General features: G+C 40.5%; 1 protein-coding gene across 1 annotated transcript in view; it reads right to left on the bottom strand.

Moving 5' to 3' along the window:
- The window catches only part of TGFBR3 (transforming growth factor beta receptor 3), a 192,840-nt gene that overhangs the window by 81,882 nt on the left and 88,321 nt on the right, over positions 1 to 22,637 (bottom strand). Inside the window, exon 4 of the mRNA XM_054979635.1 lies at positions 3,916 to 4,053. Within this exon, the coding sequence (XP_054835610.1) occupies positions 3,916 to 4,053 (138 nt within the window). The remainder of the gene's footprint in view (positions 1 to 3,915; positions 4,054 to 22,637) is intronic.

Genomic DNA, 22,637 nt, shown 5'->3' with positions numbered 1-22,637 from the left:
ACAAAGTATGTCATTATTATCCCCACAACAAAACATCCTGTGAGGTGGGTGGGGCTGAGAGAGTTCCAGAGAGCTGTGACTAGCCCAAGGTCACCCAGCTGGCTTCAAGCAGAAGAGTGGGGAATCAAACATAGTTCTCCAGATTAGAGTTCTACCGCTCTTAACCACTACACCAAACTGGCTAGTTGGTCTTTAAGGTGCTACTTGACCTGAATCTTGAAATGGATCAGAATCTGAATGAAAGTAGGTATACGTGCATTTCCACTGTTTATGAGTGCATGCACATGTGAGCACAAACTTTAAATGCCATTGGCAGCACTCTCTGGTTTTGGCATCACATGCTAACTGGGCTGAAATGCCTCTGCAAATTTTGTTAAGAACTATACATAATGATCAATCCAGTTACAGAAGAGAAGCAGTGTGCTGCTGCAATCATAATCTCAAAGCCATCAACATGTGCCTTTTGTACAAAAATATACCTATTAGTTCTTTATTTCTGCTTAGATCTCTTCCATTCCAGAGGTTTCAGGATAACTACAATCATAGAGAAAGAGGGAAATAACTGGAATACTTCCCTCCGACCTATAATGCAATAGGGCTACATAGCTGAGCTAACCTCCAAGACTAGATGAGTAGCTTCCTGCTCTCATAGCCTGCAATAGTCTAACGGTATACCACAACTGGCTTGTAGTAAGGATTGCACAGGTTTGGAGCTAGACGGGCAGGAAGCTGCTCTCCTAATTCCAAATCTGAGCAATACAGTACATAAAAGAAGTGTTTAAATCTCCCATTCCCTATGTTATATGGAGAATTTGACAGATGGAAGTTGTACTCCAGGTAATGCATACCTCATAATTTGCAGAAACATTGAAACATTTTTAGGGTTATGTGTTTATAGTTATACCCATTTACATAGTGAGGGGGGACATGTGGGGGAAGTATATTGTTATTAATCCTCATATCTAATCGTTAAGGACTAGCCCCTTTGTAGATTTTAAAAATCTGCACTATGTGGCCAGCCACATAGGATTCTGCAACCTTGAATTACAGATCTTTTTATTTCTCCATATTTTATTAAGAGAGATCTACTGCTGAATAGTTATTTTCCATCAGTACTACAACCTATTAATATTTCTTAAATGAAAAAGCAGCATTTTTTCATGAGCCAAAAAGTCTATGATTCGCTTAACTGAATGCTTCCATAGAGACAGACACAATAATTCTGCCTTTAACAGCACCTGCGACCCACGTATTTCTACTTTGGACACTGAAGTTGTCTGAAGTAAAAAAAATCTTTACATTGGGATCTTTTAAAGAAAATATATAATAAGATTCAAAATACTATGTGTGCCCTATATGGGTTGTCATAAGAAGTCTTACCTACAAGCCAAAAATATTTTTAGTAAAAGGCCTAAAGTAACAAATTCCATATTCTGCACAATGAAGGAACTGTGGCAGTATTACAGGCCAACTTGAGCATAGCTTTTCTGAACTTTCTGGCTAGGAGAAAGTATCTTCAATGGATTAAAAAAACTGGAAGACCTATTGTCCTTCACACTTGCATTACACTTCTTTTCTACACAGCCTTTACATCTAGACTTACGGAACCAAAATAATATTAGGATATATGCATGTGTGTCATCTATCCATTAAGAATGAAATACAAGCTAATGTACTGATCAAGATTCTATGCATTAGCAGCAGCAGAAATTCCACACACAATTATCAGCCATGTGCCTCCATTCAAAGCATATCTTGGGAATGTTGAGTTTCAGGTAGGTAGCCATGCTGGCGTGCAGTAGAATAGCAGGATTTGATTCCAGTGGCACCTTAGAGACCAACAAGATTTTTAGGGTATAAGCTTTTCAGAGCCAAAGATCCCTCCCTTCTTCAGATACGTTGACTCTCAAATGCTTATACCCTGAAAACTTGTTGATCTCTTAAGGTGCCACTGGAATTAAATTCTTGTGAACATGAGTTGCCTCTAAAACTTTGTAGAAATGTGAATCAAACAATGTGAGAAAGCTGAAAAGAAACCTTCATAGATCACATGACTGAAAGGGATCAGAAAGCTACTTCAAACTAAATTCTAACATTTAGAAAATGTACATAATACAACCCTTCTAAGCCCTTACCATGCTCTCTGAAATCAATTTCCACTACATGAAAAAGCTAAAGTTGTCTATGATAAAATTCACTTTTCCCTTATGGATAAACTAGATGTTGAGACAAACAAGGTATCTCCTATTTGTATCCTGAAGCAATACATTCTAATAAGATGGTATATTGCAGTTTTAAGTAGGTCTTAGGTTTAGGGTTGCCAGGCCACAGCTGACAACCCCTGGGAGCCTTTTGGAGGTGGAGACGGATGTGCCCGGCTGCTAATGGTACTTCTGTCAAAAACTGGACATGATGACATGATGTCAGGGGGAGCACTCGAGGATTTGAAAAGACTTGATGACTTCACATAAATCCTGGCACATCCCCCCACTCCAGATGTTATGACATCACTTCTGGTTTTTGACAGGTGATGTTCCAGTGTGCACATGCATTTTTTTAATCAAATTCCTCCTGCTGGCGCTTCAGTCTTAGGCACTGGAGCAAGCGGCTGGAAGATCTTCCCCTATCAGTGGGAAGCTGTTACCCCTACTTAGGCTTAATTCACTCCTGCAGGAGAGTGAGGTGGCAACCCCAGAGGTGGTAAAATGGACTGAACCACTCAAAACTCCAGGTAAAAAACTAGCACATGAGGAAGATAGGTCTCATTCCCCATCTTTGCTTGTTTTGCTCATTTTTTACCAGCAAAAACTTTTTACCTAGAAAAAATTCCAAAATGCTTCCATGATCCTCCAACTGCAGTCTGATGTTTCACAGTCCATTCGACCATCTCACTTTATTCCCTTCCATGTGTGAACTATCCCCTTATGACAGGATCCAACATACAACTCTCTTGCCAGATGAGCTGACCTGATCAAAACTCATGTATGTTACATACAGAAAACAGATATGAACAAGAATTCTACGCCGTATCTAGCTGCAGAAATATTAACAATTCAGCAAATTTTAGATTGCCTCCTGGTTCCTAGATACAACTTGAGAAACGGTCATCTCATTCTAGAACAGGATGAGCATTGATATCCATTCTATCTGATGCTGTGGGCTGTGCCTTACAGAGCAGAGCCAGGCCCAGTGCAGCTTTTCTACAACCATCAATAGTAACGTTTGTGTCTGAAATTAGGATGTTAAAAAGTGAAGCTTTAAGGATCCATCAAGAGACATGATATCATAGCCTAGAAATGCAATCTAGTCTGCTTAGCACTACAAACAGCAAATTTGAATATCCTGGCAAACCTAGATGGGGCGAGTTACAAAACAGTAGGTAATAGCTGGATCTTTCTGCAGAAGCAGCATTCCTATATCTCAGAAGCATACATGACTTCATTCTGGGCTTAGTTTTGTCCCTACTTTGAACAAAACCTCTAAGAAAAATAACTGTGCTCCTACTGTGCTCAAGAAGTTCAGCTCAAACTGATCAGTGTTTGGGCTACAAACCACACAGCCAGCAAGCTGCAAATAGCGTTTCCAACTGTACTACTGCCTTTGGCATTGCCACTATGGAGCCCTCCAGGACTAATAACATGCGATAGGCCACACACCCTCTCAAAGTAAGAATTCTTCACAAGACAATAGTCACACAAGAACAATTCAATAAAACCTTTAAACAAATCAAATAATTGTCTAATCCCAAACTAATTTCATGCACCACTGCCCCAAGAACCTTAACTTGCAATGTGACAGCTAATTAACCTTTCTTTAATAATTCCCCTCCTTGCTGTCCCACCAAATGAATACCACCAACTACATGCAGTGCATTTAGAGGCAGCTACAAAGCATCAAGAAAGTCTGAATACTTACAAAGAAAAATCTTGGAATCCTAAGGGCAAGCCTTTCAGTTTTTACCTTCCACACCAAAGGTACAGGAGAATTCAAAAGAAACACCAATGGCTTTTGGTGGATATGAATGGAAGAAATTGGATTCAAATGTAAGGTAACCTGCAACAAAACAAACAAACAACCTACAATTAGAACATGCAAAAATGTTATGAATTATGAATAACAATTTTGTGTGCATATAGGTTTTGAAACTTCAAAGGTAGTATATACATTATCTCCTGCATAATCATTATGGCCATTTTTCAGAGTTATTGAACTAATAATAAAAAAGAGAGTACCATGCTTAAGAGAACCTACGAAGTTAATTTATTTACTTCATATGTACCCCACTTTTCTCCTCAGTGTGGACCCAAACTAGCTTACAAAATTCTCTTCTCCTTTTTTCATCCTCCAAATAACCCTGTGAGTGAGGTAGGTTAGGCTGAGAGTATGTGACTAAGCCAAAGTCATCCAACAAGCTTCGATAGCAGAGTCGGGATTCAATCTTTGGTCTCCCAGGTCCTAGTCCAACACCCTAACAGTACCATTATACCATACTGACCTTCTGAGCTCATGATTCACGCAAGATTTGAACTAAGGAATTGTAAGCTTACAGTTCTTACCAATAAACCTAATTATCAGAACTAACTGAAATATGACACTGCAAGGCAAGAAGCGCTTACTCGTAGGAGACTGCATGATTTTCCTCTCCTCCATTTTGTCCTCACAACATCCCCATGAGATGTTGGGTTGAGAAAGGGTGACAAACCCAAATTACCTAGTGAGCTTCATGACTGAGGGCCAAGCTACAAGTGACGAATGACACTTGAACGGCAAGTGGATCGAGTGGAGCGCAAGTGGAGGGTAAGTGAACAGGGAGAAATACACTTGCAGTTAAAGTGGCATTCGTCACTTGTAGCTTGGCCCTGAGTGGGAATTTAAACCTGGGTCTTCCCAGTACAGCTCAATCCTAAAGAGATTTATACCATTCTAATTCTATTAAATTCAATAGGCTTAGAAGAGTGTGTGACAAACTGCATTTTTTAAAAGCCTGGAAGTGTTGTACCAACACCTGAAGGACTGTTAAGGGCTAATCCCTCACAAACAAAGAGATAATGTCATCATGTAAAATGCCCTTAACTCCTTTGTAGAAGAGCAGGATATAAACAAATAGAAACTGTCTCAGCGGCAATGGAGGAGAACCAATGTGATTCTAAGGCATCAGTCTATACTATTCCTTCTTCTCTGTAACAAGCTGCATGCCATTCCAGGTGTCAAGGATGGTTGTATCCACAAGGTGCCCTGAGTGTAAACCCTCAAAACTTGGGCGTGAACCTCATTTCCCAGGGTAGCGAACTGCCACCAGTCTCTCTTAACTAAACCCACAGTTGTGGAACTGAGAGACAAGTTCCCAGTCCTACCAGGTATTAATCAGGAAGCTAACCTTGCAAGGTAGGGCGCTTGCAGATGGAATTCTACAAAACAACTATTAGGATAGCTGTGACCAAAATGGGTCAAAGTATTGGACTCAGATTGAAGCACTAAACCACAAATAACACCACAGTAATATAATGGATAGTTTATTAAGAGGAGTGCAAAAAAGTACAAACACAGAAGTATGCAAACAAGGGTGTGTGTGCATGTGCGTGCACGTGTGTTATGTGCTGTCAAGTTGTTTCCGACTTATGAAAAAAAGATCTCCAAAATGCCCTATCATTAACAGGCCTGCTCAGATCATGCAAACTGGCAAATATGCCTCCTTTATTGAGTCAAGCCATCTCATTTTCCTACTGCCTTCCACTTTCCCTAGAATTATTGTCTTTTCTAGTGAGTCTTGTCTTCTCATGATGCGACCTAGAACATTTATCTGTCTTTTTAGCCGTCCATAGTACCCATAAAACTCCTCCAGCACCACATTTCAAATAAATCAAATTTCTTCCTGCCTGCTTTCTTCAGTGTCCATCACCGCTGGCACCAGGGTTTCTAGCACCCGTGGCAACCCCCACAGACTGCATGATGATGTCACCACGTGATGACATCATCACACAACAAAGCCGGGCCCATTGGCTGGCGGGTGGCTGGGGTGGCACGCGGAGGCTACCCACGCTTCGCATGCCAGTTCCTTCATGACTGCTCTTGAAATTCTCCATCTTCTTCTTGGGTGCAGTCTCCCTTTTAGCTGATGATTGAGCCAAGGAATAGAAAGCCTTTCAAGTCAATGTTAAAACTGTGTAATTCTTCAGTAGTTATTACTTTTGTCTTCTTGATGTTCAGCTGTAATCCTGTTTTAGCACGTTCTTCTTTAATCTTCATCAGTAGTCGTTTCAAGTCTTCACTATTTTCTGCCAGTAATGTAGTGTCATCTGCATATCTCAAATTGTTAATGTTTCTTCCATGAATTTTCACTCCAGTTTCTTCTAAATCTAATCCAGCTTTCCTTATGATATATTTTGCGTATAGGTTAAACAGAGAGGGAAATAATATACATCCTTGTCTTACACCATTGCCAACTGGAAACCAAGAGAAGAAAATAACGAAACCTAAATAACTATCCTCAGGTATTAGACAAACTTCAGTCTCCTGAAACAAATGTTACCTTGTCAGGTTAAAAGTACAAAACCCCAGCAGAACTCCAAGGTTCTGGTCTGATACCTTCCTGGCAGACACATCTCAAGCATAGCAAAACAAGTAGCAACAGGCAGTCCACCTATGGCTACACTAAGTGGGGGGACAGAATAGAATGAAGAGCCTAGATTTATGGTCAAATTAGCAACATGGCCAGATCTTAATTAACATATCAATGTTCTGAGGATGACGCAACGCAGGTGCAAGACTCTCTTCTGGCCTGGCCTTGGAGCTCTGTGGTCATTTGTACCTGCACGGTTCAGTCTGCTGCTAAAAACTGCCAAATGGTGCTGACTGCGCTGTTTGAGAGATGGCTCTCTGTGCTCAGCCTAACCTAGAAACTTGAATCAAAAATTTAAACAGTCAAGCTGCAGTTTCTTGAAACCAGCGATTTTAACTGTAGCTTTGGCCTGAGGATGAGACTGCAGCTGTGGGTGCAACAAGCAGGTTTTGATCAGGTAGGTGTATAGAGTTCTGTGAAGTCAATAAAAACACAAGGCTTATGAGCAGGTTTGGAAATCTAGGATGTGTGGGTTGAACAGTCTTCTGGGAGGAAGTCTAGGAGAAGCCTCGAAAACTCTGAATGAGGTCTGCTAATGAAAACAACTCCAGGAAAGATATTTTGGCTCTTGTGAGAGTGTGGGGGCTTTTTCTCGGAGAGATCAGAAAAAGATGCCTGCTCAAGAGTACAGAGCCCTTCAGTCCTACTGGCCAAAAATCCATTCCTTGCTTATAAAGTGGGCAGACTTGCAGTGGAGGTGGAGAAGAGGCTAAGGGATAAACTTCTATATTTACCAAAGATCAGAACACTGACAATAGTTTTTATGTTTCATTTTCCCCCACATGCTAGCATATTTCCTTCAAATGTCATCTAATAACTAAATACATCCCCAAATGACATGATAAGGAGGCCTGCTGTGCAGTCTGAGGAAACCAGAAGCATCCGGAATTATGTCAGGTATGAAAAAATGGAATAGTATGGCACCTGAAGTAAGGAGCAAGGGACAAAGGAATAATCTGTGTGTGGGCCTCCCACCTTGCCAAGTCATTTCTGGGCCCTTGAGTCGTGATGGTGGAATATTATGCAGTTCTTGTATGTCTAAGAAAAAGACACAATTCAAGGAGGAATCACACACTATAGCTCTTACACATGCTCTAACTGGGTACAGTGAATGTGCGGTGGTGGGGGGATGGTATCATAGCAGCCAGGTCCACTTTGAATCTCATGTACTCATTGGAATGTCTGCAGTACTGAACCCATCCATGTATACTTATACATATACATACAGTACATATAAAGGGCTCTCACTATGCAACGGCATGCATATGTGACATCAAGTCACAACCAACTTATGGTGACCCCACGAAGGAGCTTTCAAGGTAAGTGAAAAACAGAGGTGGTTCGCCATTGCCTTCCTTGGTGATGGAGCAGGCATCACCAAGACCTGAAAGGAATGCAGCAGATCCTCATCAAAGCCAGGTATAGCTTGCCTAACAGACAAGATCAATGCTAGCTATCTCTAAGGTTAGCCCGCTCCTGAACCAGAAGCTATGGCTCACAAGACATCAGTGCACTTCCCCGGAGCATGACAGGATATTATAGCCTTGGGATTCTTTTAGTCTATGACTGCTTTCACACATGTTGGATAATGCACATTCAATACATTTTTGCAACAGAATTTCCCTGTTTGAAACATCCCTGAGTACAGGGGCAGATGAGAAAGTTAAAATGACCCTGGAACAAGCGAAGCTGAATGGAGCTTGCTGTACCTCAAGGCAGCATTGCAGGGCTGCTCCCATCCGTGGTACCAACAATGAGCACAGGCTCAGCCCACTCACTCTTCTCCTGCAAAAGGGTGGCAGTACATGAGGAGGCAACTGATGAGCTGTTTCTGACTACCTATTGTCTCAGAAGAATCTGAGAAACGTGGCCCCTGAGGCACCAGGAGAGTTTCTGGCGCTTGGCTCTGCTTGCTCCTGGCTGCAAATTCCTCTGCGAGTGGAACACTGAAATGAGGCAGTGCTGCACCAGTCTGGAGGCTTCTACTACCAGGCCAGTAGATCCTGACAGGACAACACAGCATTAGGATTCTTTTAGTATGCCTCCCTGAGTGGTGCACTGAAATGGAGTGGTAAAGCACAGGTCTGGAGATTTCTGGTCCTGTCCTGTCGGTCCTGACGGTTGTACAATTTATGGTGTAAGAGACTTTTTAAGGCAAACAGTTACACAGACGAGTAGACTCTTATCTCCATCCAAATCTATCACCAGTATTATAATTAATCAGTTGTTAAAGCCTACCTCCATATTCAAAGCATGCGGTAACCTTCCTGCACTGTACCACTTTAGAATGTAGGCAGGGGATACCGTTGTTAAGCGTTCTGCATACAAAACAAACAAAACTTTCTTGAATGTAGGAAACCTGCATGACACTAGAGGAAAAGTCCATGCCACGCTACCTGTCAACATTTCTGACACAGGGAAACTACTCAGTTATGCACCATCCCTTCTCAACTTGTATTCTGAGGTTGTACCCTGCTGACTGTAATTGCTATTTCCTTTTAAAAATGTATAGACCAAAGGAGGTAAAATGTGAACATCCATTTCATTAGAACATTATTTCAGTTTTCCCAATAACGATGTGGTAGTGGCCTAGTAACTAGAGGAATGAGACTTTGTAGTTAGCATTTTGTGGCTAATATATCCTGCACATGAAAAACAGGCATTATCTACCAGTAAATAATACATTTATGAGCTTCACATGCCTATGCGGCTATTAAAGCTCCCTTTCAAAGAAGTGTTGCAGAAGCATTCAATATCAAGGATGTAAAAACAGCTGCAAACGTTTCTGTTTCCCTGGAGATGTTAGTTTTGTAGAAGGCTGAGCATTACCACAGCAACCAAACTACAAAAACAGACTATGGGCTCATGCCCCATTATTCTGGCAAAGCAATTTATATTACAGGAAAAGAGCAGGGCACGAATACTGAAAAACGAACAAAGTAAAAACTGCTGCTGAAGTATCGTTTTATTTTGCCGTCTTGAAGATCTCAGATCATATGCTCACAATGTTGTTATGAAAGTCAATGCCCAAGGTTTTGTAATGCTGAACTAACCACTCTAGTGTGAAGGACTGCAGATTAATTCACAGTGCATTTTTCCAAAACAACCATTACTAATTTCTGCTAATAAACCAGGACAAAAATATATCAAGTTTCAGCGCCCATATTGAGACAGCTGTTGAGAAAAGCATAAGAGAGAAAACAGGACTTTGAAGCCCAACAAAGTATTTTCAAGTCACAAAACTTGAACATTGTCGCCAAGATACATTTATTAAAAATCCAGTTAGCTGTTCAGGTGCAAAGAGAAAGTTAAGCCCGCTGGGACAGTCTACAAAATATGTTATACTTCTTCAAGTCTTTGAAATACTACAGTCCTCCTTCTTTATCACAGTTTTGGTACATTTTAACCAATGTAGTTCATCACAACTTTTCTGCACATCATCCACTTTTGGCACATTGTAAGGATAGTTCCTCTCACTTCAACATGTGGGCTGCGAGCAAGTACCATTGCCACAACCACTCTGCACACACTAGTCCCATCTCTTTGTAAACAACTAGAAGGCAAATTGGTTCTCAGAAGCTGGATATGGGTTTGAGCTGTTGACCCTTCAAATATACTACTTGATAGCTAATTATTGCCCTGAATGACCTACTCCAGGAGTCTGCAACCTGTGCCGACTGGGGCTCAGTATGGAACCAAATACGGGTTTCACAGAGATTCTTTACAGAAAGGAAAATGATAGAAGTGAACAGCTGCCAGTAATCCAAGTGAGAACCATGCACGGATTTAGATCAGCGCACTAAAACAATTAGCAGGATCTGAGTAAGTCTGTTAAAGATAGAACGTTTTGGAGGTCTTTCATTCATAGGCACATAACGTACACACACAGAGCACATAACACACACACACTAAAACAATTACTCAAGGTGCTCTTGTGTATATTTGTTACTTATTTAGAGACCTCGTGTGCGCCACTTCCTAAATAAGAACTTATCATCATCATCATCATCTGAAACACAATCAACAATAAGCAGAGGTCACATGTCATTATTGATTGGCCTTGCTAAGCTGATACAATTTTCCACTGGAGGCCTAAGTATCAACCAGATATTGGCATAATATGCATGCTGTTCCAAGCAGCGCCATCTTTTGTAGTTCTGCAGGTGTTATGTCAGAAAGCTGCAGTTTTTCCATATGTATTGCAAAAAAATTTGAGATGGTTCCAAGTGCCCCGACGACAATGGGGACTACTGTTGCATTCTTCTTCCATAGTTGGGTGGTTTCTATTGCCAGATCTCTATATTTAATCATTTTTTCTTGTTCTTTTTCTTCGACTCTGGTATCCCCAGGAATTGCAATGTCGATTATCCAGACTTTTTGATTTTCCACGACTGTTATGTCTGGTGTATTATGTTCAAGCTGCCAATCAGTTTGAATTCTGCCGATCAGTTTGAATTCTGAAATCCCACAAGATCTTGATTTGTTCATTTTCTAGCACCTTTCCCACCTGATGTTCCCATGAATTCTTTGATACTGGCAAGCTACACTTTTTACACAATGACCAATGAATCAGCTTTGCACCATATTCAAATTCATCTTTCTTCTTCTTGAATTTTTCAGTACCATTTTGTCTATAAGCAGTTGATCTTTAGTGCCTCTTGACGTTTGAAATTGCCTTTCTGTTCAATAGGGTACATATTGTTTTCCATTAAATAATCATATACTGATGTTGCTAATATCTTTGTGAAAAGTTTGAATGTTGTTGGAAGACATGTGATTGGGTGGTAATTTCCAGGTTCATTGCCCTTTCCTTCATCCTTCACAATCAGAAATGTACGGCCTTTTGTGAGCCATTCTTCACTGGTACAATTTTGAAGCATTTCATTGAATTGCACTGCCATACATTGATGAAAACTTGTTAGATGCTTCAGCCAAAACCCATGCAATTCCTCTGGCCCAAGTGCACTCCAGTTCTTCACATTCTTCATTTGTCTGGCAACCATGCAACCATTTCAGTTGCTATTACCACATCATTCATCCATTTCCCTTTAAATTCTTTACTAATGTCTTTAATCCATGGGGCATTTCTGTTATGCTCTACTGGCCTTTCCCAAATTTCTTGCCAAAATTTACATGGGTTGATGTTCTTCTGCACTGTATTTCCTCCCAGTGACTTATAGAATAATCGCTGATTGCTTTGAAATTGCAAATTTGCTTTATTCGCCCATCATATCTTTCTATTTTCTTTGCTGTTGCTGTTACCCATTGTTTTAATTCTTCTATGGTTTCAGCAACTGTTTTCCTTTCCAAATCATACCTTCAGCATAGTCCACCTTTTATCCTCTCATATTATTAACAACAACAACAACAACCACAACAACAACAATTCAATTTGTAATCCGCTCTCCCCGACAGGCAGGCTCAGAGCAGCTAACATGCATAAAAACAATACAGTATATAAATATCCACAGTTAAATAACCTTATATAGAATATAAAACAGCATCCAAGACTGGTAGTAGTACAACAACCTTCTCTAGTGGCACTATAGTGCAACCCACAACCACTAGTTGCAGGCTGCTATTTATTAATCATTATTAATTGATTATTATTAATCAGTAATATAATGAAAACAGGCTGTCATGCTGCCTCTTGGTCAATATTTTTTATGTATTACAGTTTTCATGAATTTTAGGACAAAAATATGTATTTCACAATAAAAATTTCTGGAGTTTACACTACATCAAAGTACAATCATTGCTCTCTCTTTTAAATCCCATTTTTCCTGATTATTCTTTTGGACAGAAAATATCCAAAAGCAGAACTCTTAGGAACGAAAATTATCCAACCTTGTAAATTACTCCAGCACATACAAATTCCACCAAACCAGCCACAGAGCTGCAAAGTGAACCTCTCACGATGCTTTGCTCTTCAAAAATATCTTTTGGTATTTAAAAAATGTAATATAATGGCTATGATCTTGCTTATGTGAAAAGAATAGCATTTGCACTTAATCTTTAATAGATGGTTTACTGGAGAAAGAAACAAACTTAATTAAGGGTTTACTGGACACAGAGAAACTAGAACTGCAAATCAGAATATACTAATGACAAAAAAGATGTGTAACTCATCTCTCTCTCTCCTCCCCATTGAAAAGTTAAAGAAGACAACCTGAGACAAGCACTCATCTTTTCAATTCAAATTTTGTCCATTAAAAAGTATGCAGATTGTTATGGGATTAAATACCAAATTGCCAAACAGCTAAAGGCATGGACTTATCTAAATTTGTGAATAATCTCTTAATGTAAAAGTTGATTCACAGAGTCATTTTGTGTTCATGAGAGGTGGCTGGGCAGATATTAATTGCCTCTCTCTTTAGATTACATGATGCAGGGGATCACATGTGCAAGTGGTCATGTGACTGCTTAAGCACACTTAGGTCCCAGCTTTACAGGTGTCTGAAAAGACTTCTAAATTGATACAATAAAATGTGGTTTCACATAAATAAGGAAGAAAGATTAGGAAAAAGAATAAATCTGAATCCACAATGCCACGATTCAGATATTGTTTGGCACTATGTGAATAAACTCTTTACTCATGTACTGTTTCCTTTTCTCCTCCCCTTCTACAGGAAAAGTCAAACAAGGATGTCTGCTTTATTATTTTCATTTAGAAAATGTATATGCCTCACAAAGTAAAATTATGTGATAAAAACATAAAATTAACATCATAAAAATGAACTGATTTAGTTCAAATCACAGGTTGACATTACATTCAAACAATGAAACTAAGTCTATGTTTGTCTTCCAAATCAAGATTACAAAACAGAAACACATTTTAAGGAAGGCAAGTTTGTCAGTTGGACACAAACTATGATTTGTATCAAAGCAGAAGTCACTAACTACTTCAAATGAAGGAGGGGAGGGGAAAGCATGCATACACACACAATTTGTATAAATCACATCAAGCTATGGTTTGGTGTTTTAGACTCTGGATTTATCTTACTGGAGGGGAACTTTGGGTGAATGCTGAATATTTCAAATGCCAAGCACTCCCCACTAAGCCTGTCGCTGGGGCCCTGAACTTCTGTCCAAAGTCCAGCCCTGAAGACATTACTGGATATATTTTAACAGTGGAATCCTAACAAAAAATTATACCTTTCTACACAAATGGAAGTCTTAAGAGGGGTACAACTCTATTTAGAATTACACTGTACCAGTGTAATCAAGTAATTCTTATGTCTGATCTGGCATGTCTTTGTAGAAGGCTAGCCAGACCCCCACCCCACCTGCTACTCCTGTCCCCACTCACCTGACCGGCAGGGGGTGAGGGGAGGCACAGTGAGGAGAAATGCATGCACTTCCCCATCATGCTAGGAAATAATATCATTTTCTGGCACAATGGGGGAGCTGCGGGTCACATTGAAGCCCAATTCATTAAAATCACCTCCAAATTGGTGATATTTAATGAACTGGGCTTTAGCACAAACCACAGCTCCCCAGTTGCACCAGCAACTGATGCCACTTTCCAGCGTGACAGGGAAGCATGGGAGGTGAGTACCCCACTACTCCCTGCCCCCCAACTATGCACAATGGCAACTTGTTAGCTAGTGATCACTTCTCCTGACTCTTACATCTTAGCCAAAACGAAGCATTTACAACAGCATTAAACATTTAATTGCAAATGAAAATATTTTACCAAACCAAACAGATTGAACAGCATTTGAATGTCCATTCGTATTTCATTCTTCCAGGAACTAGCGTCTTGATCTGTATGATATACTTTGAAGACCTTGCTGGGTTGTTCTTTAAAAAAAATACACACACACACACAATCCAAAGAAAACTAAAAGTCCAGCAAGTCTTGGACCAAATTTTATTCCACTGTTTCTTCCTATTTATTCATAGCATTCTAAAAGTTCATATAATAACATATGATTTGCTTTTTAACCACTAGATTTATTTTATTTAGATAAATTAATTAGCGTGCATATCAGCAGGTCATCAGTCTTTCTTTAAGGTTTTCGTTTATTTTAAATTAAAATTTGAGGAGATTTTAGTGTTTCTATGAAGTAAGAGACTGAGGGAACTGGCAAAGTGTAGGTATGCTATGTGCAAACTTTGCTACACAACACTGCCAATATCATCATCAGCCCTCATCTGCCTTCCAATTCTAAGCACTTGGTGTGCAAAGACTGCCATTTATACCATGTTATGCCAAATTATAGAATATTTTACAACAGTACATTAATCTTATAGTGGGCATACCAGAACTAATTTCATCTAGAATAACAAGGCTGTGTAATATATACACATAGTAAGAGGGGTGGTTTGGAGATGCCAAATCCGGTACCAAGAAACTACTTTCTGTATTTGCAGTTAAGCAGAGCTGTGAAAACTAACATTCTCTATCAGTGGCTCAAAAACTGTGGTACAAGGAACCTGTCTTGATTTTAAAATCTTCAAAGACTCCCAAGCCCTTCTCTCCTCCTCCACTGGCTCCCACCACTCACTAGACAGTCCCACTCAAAGTGAACAGCAAGCTGTGCATGTCTCATGGAGGTCTCTGTCCTCTGGGGTCCTCAAAGCAATCCTCAGTGACACTTTAATTAAACTTGCTTTTAATGGTTAGTATTGCCTATACAATGCCTACAATATCAGGTCTCAGAGGACAGTAGCAAAGGCCCTTGCACAAGCTCTAATCACACACACTCAGTTCCAGGATATCAATATTCCTCAGCAGGTCCCATGATTGTACATACAGCAACCTTATGGATTCATGGAATCCACACAGCTCTGCTTATGAGTAGTGAAGTGAACAAGCAGGGGCTCTGGTCAGCATAAAATCTGTCAGCCTCCAGTGCAATTTGGAGCATGTTTTGAAACCACATAATAACACCCACTGAATATAGGTAAGAAGTTGTGCATGTGATTGCATTCTTAATCTGGAACAAGCATCTGTCCGTAGCAACAAAAACTGCGTAAATGGAGTGTACTGCAACATGAAGTCTAGAGTTTATACTGAGCCCACCACATTCATTTTCTTGTCTTAAAGCAGATATGGATTTAAAGGCTTTCACAAATGAAACACTATTACTTGCAAAATCTTTTTGGTTTGCAAAATGATCAAATGAAACCCAAAAGGATCCATATGTCTCAGCTCATCATAGCTAAGGGAAAGGGCAACAGGATTTCAAAACAAAGAAAAGCATCCTTGGGAGGCAGAAACAGACAGTTGCTCGTTAAATAGAAAACATTTGCTTGCTTTAATGCTATTTAAAGTCACAAGGCCAAGTACCCCACAGAGATCAAGAGACTGCTCTCTAAAGAGCTACAGCATGAGGTCTGGATATTTTATTTTTGCAAAGCTCGGAATACAACACCTACCGTTTAAAAGATTAACACTGCCTTAACCACAGAAATATACGATGATTAGCTATGCTTTCAGACAGCAGTATTCTATAACGTAGTATTTAACGAATTTGTCATTTTAGTATTCTGTATTTTATATGCTCCAACTACGATTTGCATTACCATTAGACTCAGATGTTTCATCCAACTGGCTAGTCCGTTTCCCCCTCATATAATGGACCAATCTGCCTGCCAGGCACACTAGTGCATGTTCTTTGAAAAAAAAGGAAGGAGTTGAAGCCTCCACGGTGGATACATCCACCACCCTGTATCCTTGGGGCAGAGGACAGGGAAGAACTGATTCCCTACCCCACCCTAACATACGGGCAGCAAATTTACTCTTATGGAATAATGTCCTTGATGCAGCCTACACTTCAGCTGACAACCTTGGGAGAATTCCAGAAGTACCGCCATCCTAGTCATTCAGAAAAGAAAAAAATCCTGTAGTCCAAATATCAGAAGTACAGGTAGGCTGACCCTTTAATGTACTGGATGGCCACAGGCTGTCAGAAGCAAGTGCACCACAGGGGCTCCTTGACTCCACTTGCTGCGTTACAATCCACCCATGATCAAGAGTCTGGGGAGCGCTTAAGAGACACAGAAACCACCTCTAAGAGAGGCCTAGCTTGGTTCAAATACAGATGGACTGCCCTTCTTAACAGAATATTTTTTTTCATAAGAGTTTCAACTTTATGTTCTTAAAATAGATTTATAGCACTCACGGCACAAAGGGAGATAGAAACAAAAATATCTGAGTAACATCAGACCATGGACATCCTCTCAAGCATCACTTGTTGGAGCTGCATGTTAGATAACTAGGTTCCCATTGCACTCTGTTGATAGAATATGATAGAATAACTCAACAGTTTGGTCTGTACATGTAGCAGAATGAGGTCTGAGATAGTAGAATGGATTGTACCACTTCAGATTGCAGATGGTGGATCTCAAACATTAACCTAGGTTAACTCTTTGCAAGCAGAAAATTAGCCCAGCAGGGAACAATCTCTCTCCTTGTTATATTTTCGATTTACTAGCAAAAGTTTTTCACAGGGGAAATCGTTTGTGATATATCAATAGTGGTACTTCCCTATCTGTAGCTTGAAGTAGTATAGTCTACTGTCCCGTCCCCATCCCCCACTCCATTCTCCATGTGCAAACCTGAGCTTTAATCTAGAAGAAAAGATGAGCCTAGCACAGAGGCTTCTATTTCTCTTTTTGCACTACCTTCATCTTATAGCAGCCCAGATGAACCCTCAAGCTCCATTTCAACTCTCTGGAGATGAGAACACTCCGGACAAAATAAAAGGGTTGGTCTATAAAAGCAGCAAAATCAAGTAAAGTTCTCCATGGACTGTACCACTTTGGGCTGAGGGCAGGGAAACGTTTGAATGCTTCACTATCAAGTTTTTGGCACACAGAAAAACAGCATGTCAGCAAGAAGGCTAGGCTGAACTACTGAGGCAGTATCTATTCTGTTTCTCTTAGGGTTGCCAGCCTCCAGGTGGTAGCTAGAGATCTCCCGGAACTGATCTCCAGGCCAAAGAGATCAGTTCCCCTTGAGAAAATGGCTGCTATGAAAGGTGATCTCTATGGAATTATACCCTGCTGAGGTCCCTCCCCTCCCCAAACCCCGCCCTCTCCAGGGCTCCACCCCCCAAATCTCCAGGAATTTCCCAACCTGGACCTGGCAACTCTAGTTTCTCTCCTTTCTGTCAAAGTTGTAGTTCCTGAATAAACTCTCTTCATTCACTCCTTTATCAGACTCAAGATCATTCCTAAAATATATACCAAAGCCTACAAAGGGGACCGTTTGCGCCAGCTGCACTGGCTTCTGGTTGAATTCTAGATCAGGTTCAAGGTCTTGGTTTTAACCTTTAATAATAACAACATTTGATTTATATACCATTCTTCAGGATAACTTAATACCCACTCAGAGAGGTTTACAAAGTGTGTTATTATTATCCCCACAACAGTCATCCGTGAGGTGGGTGCGGCTCAGAGAGCTCTGGAAAAGCTGTGATTGACTCAAAATCACCCAGCTGGCTTCAAGAGGAGGGGACAAACATATCTGCAGGACCACCTCTCCCCTTATGTCCCTCGAAGGGAGTTATGCTCAGCTGACCAACATCTGCTGGTGATTCCCTACTCCAAGGATGTCCACCTGGCCTCAACCAGGTGGAATGCTCTCTCGGTGGAGACATGGGCCCTGCGGGAATGACTCTTTTTCGGCCTTTCAGTTGTCTTTGCTTCTATCTTGTCAGGAATCTTTGCTTTATTTTCGCTTGTTTCTAAGTCACGGGGTTCATAGCTTATGAGCCATAAGGCTTCTTCCTCGGTCCTTGCCTTCGAGCTGGTGTGGGGGCTCCAACAGGGGGTTGACAATCCCCGTGAGCTCCTCAACTTGCTCTGGCCTGCCCCCCCTCCTTGGGAGGGGTCTTGGGGGCTCGAATCCTCGAGTCCCAAGAAGTTGGGAAGATCACAGCGCTGAGCTCATAACTCAGTTGCCGTGACACCGCCACGCCATTCTGGAAGCTCGAGATTGCGCATTGAAATTAATGAGAACAGACACACACTGTAAGAATACCTTACTAAAGGATAAAAAATTGGGTTACATTGGAGAAAAATAATAAATTGCTAAACTGACTACATCTTGCTAGAAAAGTAACAGAGAGAGTGAGAAAGCAAGTGAGACAAAGAGCAATAAAACTTCAGTATATAGCATCACTTAATCCCCACACACACACACACACAATAAACAGGATGCACAATAGAAAATGCTAATTCTACTTCATTATGCTTAGAGACTCCCATTTCTATGGCCTAAGTGGTTACATGCAAATAAGGTTACTAACTAGGTAACACAAAACAGTTTAACTCTTTCATGACAAATGGAAACACTTGCTAAAATCCCAACACATGGCAAACTACTATGTCCTACTGACTCAGATTCTTTTGCTTTAAGCAGCATGTGATTCTGCTTGCAACTACACAATCCATGGTTACTGGAAACAGCATGCATACGGAAAGAGGTCTCCTCCTACCCAAGTTTTTGAACCTCCTGGTTTTGCTTTTATTTTTAAGTCACCTGCTCATATCCTGTATAGCTCAACCTTGGTTAAAATAAAAAATTCTTGTAGTGAGCTGAAGTAATATTTAGGCTGCTGAATCTAAAAAAACAAAACAAAACAAAAGAATAGCCTTCACTGACTAGATTGGGTGTGTGTGTCAAAATTAAATGTGTGTTTTCTTCTTCTTTGAATTTTCAAGAAACAAGCAAGGATATTACTGATCTTATGCTCAGTCATAACTATGACTTTCCTCATTGGTTAGAAGAATGGAAAGCAGGAGGGATTTTGTTCACCACTAAACAATTAAGCTCAGTACTGCTTGCACATTTTGCCTGTTATGGTACTTAATTTGAGGGGGGGGGGAGGCTGAATGACTATCCAATTCAGACTATCCAATGGCTCAAATGTGCCCAACAGCTGGCCAAAACTTGTACAAGTGAGCCACATGTCATGACTGAAGCACTCCAGCCAGAACTATGGCTGTATCCAGCCCAACTATGATAAACATTTCCCCCCATAAATTAACAAGAAAGATACATCAGCAGTACTGCTGAAAAACTGAACACAACAAGGTATTTAATCTGATAAAAAATTAAAACGCTGAATTGTTTTAAGTAATGCACCTTGACAGAATACTTAAAGAGAGTTGCTTTCAACATACTTATCACAGAATGGGACATTTTAACTACAATTCCACTGAGGAATATCTGCATTCTTGTGAAATTAAAGGTCAGTTCAGTCCACAGATTACACATTTCTCCAGCTGTGTAAGAAAGAGGTAGATCATTTTACAGGTGCATTTCAGAAAAGGGAAAAAAAATACCCCGGTCAAATGCAGGAAATGTCAAATTTAGAATGAAAAGTTATGTTAGAAATGTAAAACAAAGTTTTTCCCTTCTCTCTCTTAGAGGTAGTATTAAAAAGCCAGCATATGAGTCACAGGGGACTGAAAAAAACATTTGAGCTTTACGACTGGGCTTTTGGAGGTATGTCTACGTTCCAGTATTACAGAACGACAAGAAATGTGGTAGATGTTAGGGTTTTTTAAAAAACACATGTGATATTGGAGTACTTCAAGTGGTTCTGGCCTCCCCCCTTCTACGTGAGTGAAAGTCAAGCTTGAGTTAAAGTACACTAGCTGCTAACTCTGTATGTATTTCACTAAACCCAATATCATAACCAGATTTCTAATTACTTGTTGATAAACACATCAATACCCACCATTACTTTGTTACACAACATCTTCTCTATAGAGCCTTTCCCACATACCTTACATTTAGATAACTCTCAATAACGGTTCCAGGTTTTCAAAACAAGGCAGCAAATGCTATATAATACTATACAATTTGATTGCTAAAAATGCACTTGCCTTCCCTCTTTTGTTCTCTTTCTCCATGCTTGACCATGATCTTGGATCCTATCAAGCACTGTGAGAAAAAATAGCTCTTCTTACATAATTTCTACTGTCCTTTCTCTTTAAAAAAACAACTCTGCTTTGAAATAATTAGTTCTTATCTCTTCAAGAAAAAAGTATCACAAGCTGATGTTTCTGCTGGACATGAAGCTTTAAACAAACTGATTTCTGGCTGACAGACAGCTTCCTCTGAAAGTTCTGGTGGGTAAAAATGATGAGGGTTCCAAGCTTAACGACCAACAATTTTTGCGTTGACTTAGAAAATAACCCAGGAGAGGCTTCAGTCCAGAGTAAACAAGATAAAGAGGCCACATAAAACACAACAGAGTTTTCTGTGTAGGCAGGAACACTGCAACTTACACTTTGGGTAGAAAAGGCCACAGGAGGTTGTTTTTAAAATATAAATATAGCAAAAAGCATTAAAGCAGTCAAGGAAATCAACTGCCAGTAACATCAGCAATTAAATCAAACTTCCACATATTGCTGTAGGCAGTGCTTTTTTTTACCAGCGCCTTTTTCAGGCCACTCCCAAGTCCAGAGCCTTGTGTGCTAACCTGCTCTAAATAATAATAATAATGATGATGATGATGATGATGATGATGATGATGATGATATACCACCCTTTGGGGCAACTTAATGCCCACTCAGAGTGGTTTACAAAATATGTCATTATTATCCCCACAACAATAATCACCCTGTGAGGTGGGTGGGGCTGAGAGAGCTCCAGAGAACTGTGACTAGCCCAAGGTCACCCAGCTGGCTTCAAGTGGAAGAGAAGGGAATCAAACCCGGCTCTCCAGATTAGAGTCCTGCTCTCTTAACCACTACACCAAACTGGCTCTCCTCATAGCAGTGCCAACTGCCAGCCCCCATCTTTCACTCCCTGGCTAGCAGAGGGCGGGGGAGGCAGGCTGGGAGCCACTGGAGCATGCAGTGAAATGGCATGCACACACGCATGCCCCCGAGGTCCTGATGATGCACTTTCTTGTTCAAAATTAGAAGCAATGGGGTCTCAGCAGGGCTAAATTAGACCCAAACTTAGAGAAAATGCTGTTTGGGGCTGATTTTGCCCTCGCTGAGACCCTGTCGCTTCTGTTTTTCAACTACAGGTGACACTGCCAGGGCCTCCAGAGCTCACGTGAAGATGACAGATTGGGCCCCACACCTATAGCATGACCCCCCCCCCATCCCTCATTTTTGAGGTAATGGTGGCTGGTAACCTTACCCACTCAGCCAGAGAAAGAGAGAGTTAGACCCTCAGGAACAGCCTAGGTGGGATCTGCAGAGGAAGGGGGGAATTGGCACAACTTCATATATGAGTACTAGCACTTTTTATTTTTAAAAAAGCACTGGTTATATGGCTAGCAGCATAAAAAAATCACTGTGTTCTTGAATGAGATCAGGAAAATCTTTATGTACTATACAAGTTAATGGGAGAGCAACTGCCTCCCTAACTCACTGATGGAAACCTCATCCTTTTGAAAATTAGACAGGTTAAATAGACAGATTAAGCAATGCATGCAAGAATATGATTTTTCCATGAATATATAGGGGGTTAGAAACACTCTGCTAAATACAGGGGGTCTTTTCTTGTCACTTTATAAAAAAGCCATAGAATGGCATGTATAATAATAACATGGTTTACAGCAGAATCCTAGCTGGTCTACACACAATCCTATTGAGGTATATTAAATGGGACTTACTCCCAAGAAAATGCCCTTAGGATTGCACTGTTAGTTGTCTATCAGTGGGCAGCTGGCATTAAACTGGATTTAGACCCATGTGGTTATGTCATGAACAGTCTAACGGGCTAATTCCGCACATGTTGGATAATGCATTTTCAATGCACTTTATCAATCGTTTGAGGTGGATTTTTTGTTCCGCACACAAAAAAATCCATTCCAAATGATCTATAAAGAGGATTGGACGTGCATTATCCAACGTGTGTGGAATCAGCCATGGATGGGTATGTCTGATCATTCTTTATAGAACTTGTAACTCTCCAAACTTTTAGGCAGCCTCATTTATTTTAATGTGGCTATTTTAATGAAAGGCTGTGTAGTAGTTAAAGTGGTGGACCAAGACTGGGAAGATCTAGGTTCAAATCCTCGGTCAGCCACGAAACTTT

This window comes from Eublepharis macularius, chromosome 5, assembly GCF_028583425.1.
Source record: "Eublepharis macularius isolate TG4126 chromosome 5, MPM_Emac_v1.0, whole genome shotgun sequence".
Classification (NCBI taxonomy): Eukaryota; Metazoa; Chordata; class Lepidosauria; order Squamata; family Eublepharidae; genus Eublepharis; species Eublepharis macularius.
The sequence above is the reverse complement of the archived record's forward strand: the minus strand, read 5'-3'. Positions and strand labels throughout refer to the sequence as shown.